The sequence below is a fragment of the Dermacentor albipictus genome, chromosome 4, assembly GCF_038994185.2.
Source record: "Dermacentor albipictus isolate Rhodes 1998 colony chromosome 4, USDA_Dalb.pri_finalv2, whole genome shotgun sequence".
NCBI lineage: Eukaryota > Metazoa > Arthropoda > Arachnida > Ixodida > Ixodidae > Dermacentor > Dermacentor albipictus.
The window spans coordinates 117,821,685-117,831,845 of NC_091824.1; the positions used below are offsets into that span (position 1 = coordinate 117,821,685).

Here is a 10,161-nt window from a genome sequence, read left to right on the forward strand (position 1 = left end):
TGAAAACCATGTAATAATAGTAAGACCCATCCCTGTGTCGGTATATGTGTGATTGAAGTTGTGATGTTGGTTCCCAAAAGCGCTCAATAACAAAAGGCTTAAGATAAAAGTCATGTAATGCTTTCATTTGTGTTATTCTTGCAATGACTTTCTCCCATTGGGAGCGAGAAAAATAGGAGCATTTGGAAGCATTTATAGGTGTACCACTTCATTAATTTTATTTAAAAAGGCTAATGTTTGAGGGAACAAGGCTTTGACAAGGCACACTAAATAGACTTAGGGCGTATTGCCAAGAGTCATTGTTTTACCTTTTGTTGGTCACAGGATTATGACTTCCATCAAGTTGTTGCTCAGTACAAGTTGCACCTACGTATCCGAAATTGAATGTTGCGGCCAATTATGTTTGGAAGGTGGTGTGTCTGGTCAGATTTTGCATGCATTGCATATTGTGTTATGTTTTCAAAAGTATGTGAGTACCAATGATTAATCTGGAATGTATGGTTACGCATGTATATATACGGATGCACTTTACGCTTTGGAATCGTTCCAATGACCTAGGACTGTGCTTACCATTGTTGAAGTGGTTTAAGTGTTGCTTGTTTTTCGGGGCACAAGCTCACCCAATAAACAGTTAAGACAGTTAACTCACACACATGGCAGTGTTTAGATCTTAGAATATCACATTTCTCTGATATCTTTCAAAACATGTTCCTTTTTGTCTGTAGGTGAAGTTTTGGTCACAGCATATATCTTTTATTTTGGTTGGCATCATTGTTGTCACTTCTATACGAGGCCTTCTGATAACCCTCACTAAGGTAAGCTGCATTAGTTGTATTTCTCACTGGCAATTCTTGCGAGCATACAATTCTGGACCTAATTGCTTGTACTACTTGAGCTTTGCTATCCAACTGGGATCTCTGCGATTAAATATTAGTTTGGTGTCAGAACAACCGGAAGGGGAACTGAGGGGCTCGAAGTTTTGTTTCACAGAGCCACATGGGGGGAAACCAAGAAAAGCACAAGGGAAATTAACAGTTGTTTTCATTAAAATGTAGAAGCGATAAGGTAAGTGGACGCACAAAATAACTTGCCACGTGTAGAAGCTGATCCCATATCTTTCACATTACACGTTTCTATGTCCTACCAGTTGGCCTGTGCCAATGGCTGTTCTCACGTCCACTTTCTTTGGTATTTGTGTATTTTTACAAGATGTAGCCCTGGGACTTTTAGCTAGTGCCACTCATGGCCACGGCAGCGTATGTGGAATGTCCACCACTTTGGTGTCAGGTCAGCCAAGATGTTTTTGCCCTTATGCTTAGCATCCAAATGGCACCCGGAAACACGCTATCCTGAACCTTGAGAGACTGTCTCACCAACAAAGTGTGATAACTGAAAAAGCAACAGATATACAGTTAAACCTCGACATAAGAAAGTCTGTAAAATTGGTAATTTGCTTCTATATATTGAAATTTTGTTGTATTGAAATTTGACCTCTCTTGCAAATAAGTAGAGTTGCTGATGGATTTTTCTGACACGGGAGGGGCCGCGAAACTTTTTGAATTACTGGGCAGTCACAGAATGTTAATTGTGAATGAGAAAAAAGTTCATTTTATTGAATTTGAGAGTTGGAAATGAAAAATATGATTTCATGCCATGTCAACAATATCTTCACATCTTCAGTGCAAAGCTTCCACGCTTTTGTGTCATCCACGCTTTCATGTCCTCTCCGTCCCTGCGGCTGATAGTGTCCCCCGCAATGGGACAACGCTATCCTGAAAAGCGCAAGCAGCGGGGAGCGAATGCTTCGTCGGCCTCTCCCTTCAACGCATCTCCGAAACTCATGATTACGCAGCTTCCAATACTAAACATGCAGGAAGACAGCGTCCATGATACCACGCCATCTCGGCACGCCCACTTTTTGCACACGCAGCAGATTACTTCTAAAATGGTGTACGAGCGGCGAATGCTTCGTCGACCTTGCTGACAGCCATTCGTAGCCACGGCCATGCTATGGAAGGAGACACGCACCAATCTGCCTCCCCCCCACCTTTTTCCTTTACGCGCACTTGATCATGTTGTTGTGAGTTCACTACCCTCCAAGGCATCCTGGATAGTAGGCCTGTGCACTTTGCTTATGACATCATGCTACTGGAACTGAAATTTCCACTGCCAAGCACCAGCATGACGAAAGCAGTGACGTCAAAATCACCGCAGCTCACTTGGGAGCATCTTCATTAGATTCTATAGCAGTCAGGCAAGGTAGGATGACGCCATGGATCGAAGTAGACTGGCCTTGTGCTATCTAGAAGGCATTGTCACCTCCCCACCTTTCCCATTTTCTGACCTTTCGAGGTGGTGCTCGTCAAGCCGCCATCCTTCTCAAGTCACCCTCGCAGTCTTCCACTCTCACCCAAAGCATACAGTGCATGAGGCACGATAGGATCTTATCACACTTGGACGTTATACGGAACATGACGCTGCTCTGCTTCGGCAGTCGCTCTCTGTCTAGCGGCATATGATTGGATGAAGATGTGTGTTCGCAAACAGCTGCGTGTAATTCAACCATTAGACCATCTGCATCTGCAGAAGTTTTCACTTATTGTCTTGGCAGCGAAATTTCATTACATTGAAATCATATATAAACACACTTTACTACACTGAGATTCTAAATGCATAGTTTTCTACAGGCAAGAAGTTATAAAATGTTTACTACTTCAGTATATCGAGAATTTCATCATATTGAAGTTTGTTATATTGAGGTTTAACTGTACTCATGGCTGTGACGTTTGTGACGTAGGGCACATGGGTCATGCCCAGTAAATTAATAGAGACACACCATATACAGTGCACAAGATTTTTATAGCAAGTGTACACTTTGGAAGTCTTAAAGACCTAGCAGCTCAGTCAGGGACTGTAGACGTCATCTGCAGTCATGCAGTATGGCTTAGCTATACACATTACAGCATTACCACTGAGGTCTACATCAGCTTCGATATTTGCATTGTTCTAGCCACTGAGCTGTCCTGGAATTCCTTGTCAGTTAAAACAAGCTTGAGAGATTTCATGGGTCTTGATTTTCCATTGCAATGCTTATAAACTCAGCTAAAAACCCCTGTAGTTTTGCCCCCATGTGCAGTACAACCACATAAATAGTTGAAGCACCTTATTGGACTAATCCTTATGTGTCCTGATGCATTTTTTAGTAAATGTGAGATGACCTTGTGATACAACTATATGTCAGTGTTTCGACACTACTACTACATCTATTAACCAACCACTTTTAGCCAGGCAAGATTCCAGTGCACTCATAATTGGAAAACATTTGTGTATAAACGGCTTCAAACACTTTGTGTATTGCGAGTGCTATCACAATAGTGACTAATCAGTTCTGGGTAAATTTAACAGAGGTCACCAAGGCTCTCACTGCCTGGGCATCTTGTTAAAGGAAATAACTATTTCTTACCTTAGAGCCCCTTATTGATCTACAACGCATGGTAACTGCTAAGTGTTCCAAACAAAGCAAAATAATCACTAGAAATTAGATACTGGAATTTATAAACTGTGGCCAAATATGAGAAGCCTCAGCTTGCAGCCAACGTTTCGACAAGGGGACTTGTAAATCATTGGAAGGAAGGAAGGAGAACAAGAGGTGAAAGGCAGAGAGGTTAACCAGATTAAGTGTCTGGGTGGCTACTTGGCACAGGGGGATGGGGTAAGGGGCAGAAAAGATAATAAAGCAAGAGAAGATTAAAAAATATCAATGGAACTTGTCAAAAAAGGGAACTTATTAAGCAATGGAACTTGACCAGATTAAAACAAATCCCATTGTTGAAACGCTGGCTTTGGGCAGAGGCTTCCCTTGCTTGTCCATTGCTAAACGTAACGAGGGAGACATTCCGTGCAGGCTTTTCATTGATCATTCATCATTTTGACTTGTACAAGAACAGCCTGGCTGATTCCGTAATTTGTAAAATTTAAATTTAGAAACATCCATGTGATGTTGTGCATTTAGTTGAACATCGGCTAAAGGTATGTGCATAAGTATGGTTGCACATGTTTGCTTTCATTAATAAATGCTGCTCTTTATGCTTGTTAGGTGGCCAATGTGCATTATACATTGAAATATCTTGTTGCTTTCTCTATATTTTTTCTTTCTATCTTTTTCAGTTTTTCTATGCGATTTCAAGCAGCAAGTCCTCCGACATTATTGTCCTGGCTCTTGCCCAAGTCATGGTGACATTGCTCGAAATTTTTACTCATTACTACCCCCTTTCTACTATCCCACATGTTAACGTTTGTATTTGTTAAATTAAATGTGAGGTTTGACATCCTGAAGCATCTCATTAGCTACGAAAGATACTGCATTGGGGGGGCTCCACATTTACTTCGACCACTTAGGGTTCTTTAGCATGAACCAAAAGCATGGTGCATAAGCATTCTGCATCCATCAGAATGTTTCCACTGGGGTCGGGAGTAAAACATTTTACATTGTGCTGAGCAGCAAAATACCATAGTCCTTGAATCGCTGCTGCTGGTGTGTTTGTATTGTATCAGAAAAATACACTAAGCCTTCATTATAATGAAGTCACTGAAACAGATGATTGACTTCATTGTAAGCAATATTTCGTTAACCATAGAGGGACTATAAGAGAGTCGTAGCAACAGAAGGTATAGTACACTCCGACAGCATGAGAGCTCGTAAAACATATGTTGAAGGAAAGCTGTATTTGATAGTAGCGACATAGCAGTGGTAAAGTTCTGTCAAGATAAGTAAACAGCTGCTTCGTCTATCGATTATTGTCGTGTCATACACTTAGCCGCAAGAAGCTGCCACCATGTAACTTTTCAGCACTCTTTGTCAGGCAGGTTGGTGCTGAGACGAACAGCCCAGTATGGATTTCACACTTACTTTATGCCAAGTGGAGTCAGGTTCTATTGCACTTCGAATTTTCCAATCTAAATACTCTGCGGTCGCAATCACAAGAAACTTCAAATAAAGCAATACTTCAAGTAAAACAATTTCGATATAACACGTGTTTATTGTAGTGCAAATGTTAATTTGCTTTAGTTTTTTGCATTCAGAAATATTGGCTGACAGGGCATCAATATTGACTTTTGTGTAGACAAGAAAAACTTAAGGACTTGGTAACACTCTTTCCTTTCTTTTGTTGCAGGGCATGTACTTTGTGTCCTCTGTGCTGTTGATAAGAATGAATATGCCTGCAGAATATAGGTAATACCTAAAACTACTGTTTATTCCTTCTTTTTTTTGCGTATTTTCTATTGTATTTCCTGCCCCCTTTTTGCTTTAAGTGGCTTATTTGCTTATATTAACAGCCCTACACTTTATGTATATCCTTTCTGGCTTTCTATTAATCATACTCATGTTTCTATGCCATTTATTGTCCTTATTTTAGCCTTCTGTCCTTCTCAGTGCTTTCTTCTGGAAACTATGTGCAACCAACAAGCTCAGGCAAACACTATCATTATTTTAATGTAACCCCCGCTTAGTTAATGCTGCGGTGAAGCTTGCTAAGAACTATAAATAAATAAATAAATAAATAAATAAATAATATTGTGTCCTGTCTGCACCTAACCTTGAGTGACACTAAGTAGGCATAGAAAGTTAGTGAATAGGCTGCTTTACATAATGGTAGAGTGTACAGGGAGTCCTTGCACATATACAGCCTATATCAGAAGAGTAAAGATTACCTGGACATTGCTGGCAAAAGCCCACTAGCCTTGGCTTCATTAGCAAAGCATGTAGTGCATCTGAAAAGTATAGGACGTACATCTGGGATATATCTGCAAATGTGCGAATGGGTTGGCAGCGTCACCAATGAAAAACTGACAGGACAGAAGACATACAAGGCACAAGCTGGATGTCACGATGGAAACCAGCTTTTGTTCTGTGTGTTTCTTCCTTTTTAATTATTGAAATTTATGCTGGTAACCACAATGCTTGGGCCTTGCATCCTGGTTTAGCATTACCTCCTAAAAAGGACACTGCAGACTTGTGTGACCCTGCAAAATCACAACTGAATTTCCAATGAAGCTATTTCTTTCGAGTAGTTGCAATAAAAATATTAACTGCCTGTAACTAAATCACACATTTCAAAATGTTGCTCCTATATGACAGGTCCATTCCGGCATAAAACCAACTCGGGCTCTTGGTAAAGAAATTTTACAAATGCAGTAATTCATCTACACACATTCTACTTTGCGAGAATATTGGCCATACTATTCCCCCCATTTGCACTAGACGTGACCTTGTTCCAGCTTACAGTTCACCCACAGCAGCATGTTAAATTCTGTGTTCTTCGTGAAACAGTTAAACACTCCGAATAGCATGCATAAGCAATTTACTGCCAATGCCTGTAAATTGTCCACACATATTGAACTTTACTTATACATTATTTATAACCTGCCTCTACTTTTAAACAGATATAACCAGTGTGCACATTGCACATGAGACACCCCTCATTTATGGTAAAAATGAAGATTGTGTAATGCAGAGTTCTTTCCGAGCATTGATAAACATAGATAATAACGGCCACATTACATTTGGAAACACTCTAAGACATGCTTTGTAATGCATTTAACTTCACACAGTAATCTTTTTAGGAGTCCGCCTATTGTTGCTAAATATGTTCTTTGTGGCATTTGTGGTTATGCAATGGCTACTTGCAAAATTTTGCACAGCTTGTAAAAGTTAATTATGTATGCTTCGGAGCACTTGTTTATGCAATTTATTGCAGAAGACGTTATCACCCAAAACACCATGAATTTCTCATACACATTACCCGTAGCATGGCCCTATATTTCTGCCAAATGTAAACTTTGTCTAAGATAGGGTTCTTTCACGACACTGGGAAACATAGCTTTGGCTAATTAATGACTCTAATCTTTCGCCACATGTCACCCATCGTATGGCCTCCATTTCCTCAAAATATGAAATCTCTGCCATTTATGGTGCGCCCAATGAAGAGAGAGGAATCTTAAGCGTTTCATATAAAACTTGCATGCAGTTTTATGGGCCGAAAACGATGGTCTAAGAATTTTAATTTAACCCCTAATTGACACCTAGAAGCTTCGAAATTTTCCCGCTGATTGCACTTAACAGTCCCCATATTTCCTCAAAATATGGACTTCCTCTTTTATTTAGTTTTTTTTTCATAAAACAGTGAAAACTGGCATATAATGTTTTTGGGCAGTTCTAATCACAGTAACACCTTTGCTGTAAAAGGTGCACTACTACATTACAATGATGCCAAACCATTCTCACATTTCACCTGTTTTCAGGTCCATCATCACTGAGGTACTCGGCGAGTTGCAGTTCAACTTCTACCACCGGTGGTTCGATGTAATTTTCCTGGTCAGCGCACTCACAAGCATTGGCTTTCTCTATTTGGCCCACAAGCAAGGCCCTGAACGCGACACTGTACCATAACTCGGCTTCACCCCGAAGGACCGCATTTGTTCCATGTGCGGACACTAGGTGATGCACCATTTGTCTCGGTGTATAATAATACCAGTAAAACGTAGTATTTCTCATGCTCAGTATACCATGTATAGGGATTTAAGGAAATAAACTATGGGGTAACAGAACTTCCCTAAACACATAACATCCCCAAATAAACATTCCCCAAAGCAACATGTGTGCTATGAAAGACACTGTAGTAGGGGGCTCCGGATTAACTTCTACCACCTGGGGTTCTTTGATGTGCACCTAATTCACAGTACAGGAGTGTTTTTGTATTCCTACCCCATCAGAATGCGGCAGCCGCAGTCAAGAAACAAACCCGTCACCTTGGGCTCATTAGTGGAACTCCATACCTAATGAGCCACCATGGTTCAGTGGTTATAGCTTGGTGGCTATACATAACTTGTAATGATCATCCACAGAGCATTATGCATTGGCTTTTTGCTAAAATATGCCATCTAGTATCAACAATGTTATTACCTATTAAAGTCAACAAATACTTTCATAAAGCTGTTTTAGGCTAAAACTGGCTGCAAGATGAGATGCACTGGAGATATTTGTGATATTTCGCTGAGTGAATTACACTTATATACTGCATCAGACCACTGTAGACCACCGAGCAAGTTCTGTGATTTGGCATGCAGTTTTATACAGTTCAGAATCTGTTTCTGCCGACGTACATGCAATGTCTTGATGCAGCGCACAAACTGATAACCAAATTTTGCTTTAAGAAATGATGCAAGAGAGGTTGATGAGACTTACAAATGTATAGAGAAACTATTGCAAGGATTGACTTGTCCAACTTTGTTAAAAGTATTGTTATAAGTGAATTGCACTTAAGAATGGGGAGGAGTAGCTACAAGAAGTTGTGATAGAAGTTTTTGTCATTGTCCTTCATCACAATGCAATTCCAAGCAATATAAATAACAGAACAGCATTAGGCCAACCTCAAGTGACTGATAAAGGCTGGCACGTGATTAGTTGTGCGGACATATCTTTGTCATGGCACCATTATCAGCTTTAATGTGTATTATATAGGTTCCTATTGCAAAAATGTTGGCCTGCTTTCCTGAGGTGCCTTTATAGCATGTTCTTGTACGGTGGAGTGCAGTATGTTGTTGCTGTGTGCACTTGAGTTTCTGTACTGTCATGTGCTTGTTCAGTTTTTTTTAATAGGTACTTTCCCATTCCCTGTTAGAGACCTGAATTTTAGGGCTGCACAACTTGTCATATGTTCCATTCAAGTGCGTTTACCAATACTATAGACATTTATTAATTACATTTTTTGGCTAATTTGATTCTGACCGTATGTGCTGGCTGCCACCTGTACATTTCTGCAGACCAAGAATTTCGTTATTTACTATGTGCTAAAGATCTTCACCGAATAATTCAAACTTCACTGTTCGGTATGAATGTGCTTGACCACTGTGGTGACGGACCTGTGACCCTAGTAGCGACAGTGTCTGTTTTGGCTGTGCTAGGAAACAGTGAATGTATCCAACACACATCATCTCTCATCTAAAATGTCTATGTAAACATGCTTTCTGATAGCGACGACGATAAACAATAAATGCAAATAAATTTCCATTTTGCAAAAGTAAGTTTGGTAGTTTCATCTTTTTCTGATTGCCAAAATCAGAGGCATGCTACATTTTGCTTGCTTTTTTAAAAAGTCAGCTGCACATTATATTTCTACTTTGTTTAGAATCTTTAATGTCATTTCTATGTTAGTTTTCTACTTCAAACCAATATAAAGTGGGTGTGCGTTTGATTCACGAAGTGATTCACGGCTCAGTGGCTATGGTGTTCACTTGCTGAGCACAGGTGGCGGCTTTGATTTTTAGTCATGGCAGCTGCACTACGATGGTGGCAGAATGTGAAAACGGTTGTTTACCATTCTTTGGGTGCGTGTTAAGTAGCCCCAAGTATTGAGAACTATATTTTAGAGTCAGTCCTCCGCTAAAGTGGTTTTCATAGCTTATGTGTTGTGTTGGAACATTATTTGTCAGCTGCAGTCGCACATTCCGTCAGACGAAGTGTATGAAAAAAACTAGCAACTCATTTCACTAAGTCACTAGAATTATGTTAAAGGTTTGCTCTTGTTGAACATGCTTAGCATGGTCTACTGTGAGCGGCATGGAGCACGATCTTCACAACAAAATGACATCTATAAATAGGCATTTTGGAGACTTCAAGCACTTCGTTATAAAGGCATTTGACTGTATATCAGGGCAGTCATATAAAATAAACATGTCGCCAAGGTATATGTTATTCTAAAAATATGTTGGAGATACACTTTCATGTGGTTTTCACTTATCACAGTGGGGATAACTATATGGCGTGCTACTTCTTAAATAGCGCCACTTCTGTGTGGTCTGCTTGCTTCAGGATATGTGAACCCAGTTGTGAGAAGAGAGGATTTACCCTTATGTTTCATTTTGCAATTTCTTTTATTTCTAGGTCTAGTTTCATGCCTGACTGTGCCGTGTTCATTGCGTGACATGAGAAATGCTGGCAATATTTGATCAGCCATACTGCCACGGAAATGTTGACAGGGTCATCGCTGACAACTAAGGCTACTAAGATTCCACTGAGATGAAGACTTAGTAGCCTAACAACTGCTTTTGGCAAGGATAAAACTTCACTCATACCATGTTCTAATAAACTGTTCATTCATA

At 40.1% G+C, this 10,161-nt stretch overlaps 1 protein-coding gene across 2 annotated transcripts in view; it reads left to right on the plus strand.

Annotated features, from left to right (window-relative positions):
• GPHR (golgi pH regulator) overlaps positions 1-10,161 on the plus strand; it is a 38,046-nt gene extending 27,885 nt beyond the window's left edge. The window contains exons 12-16 of one of the 2 annotated variants that reach the window (XM_065447637.1): positions 726-815; positions 4,168-4,233; positions 5,175-5,233; positions 7,303-7,498; positions 9,944-10,161. In XM_065447637.1, coding sequence (XP_065303709.1) covers positions 726-815; positions 4,168-4,233; positions 5,175-5,233; positions 7,303-7,450 — 363 coding nt within the window. In that variant the 3' untranslated portion in view covers positions 7,451-7,498; positions 9,944-10,161. Of the gene's footprint in view, positions 1-725; positions 816-4,167; positions 4,234-5,174; positions 5,234-7,302; positions 9,085-9,943 lie in introns of those variants that run through there. The other variant, XM_065447638.1, reaches the window with a different exon arrangement.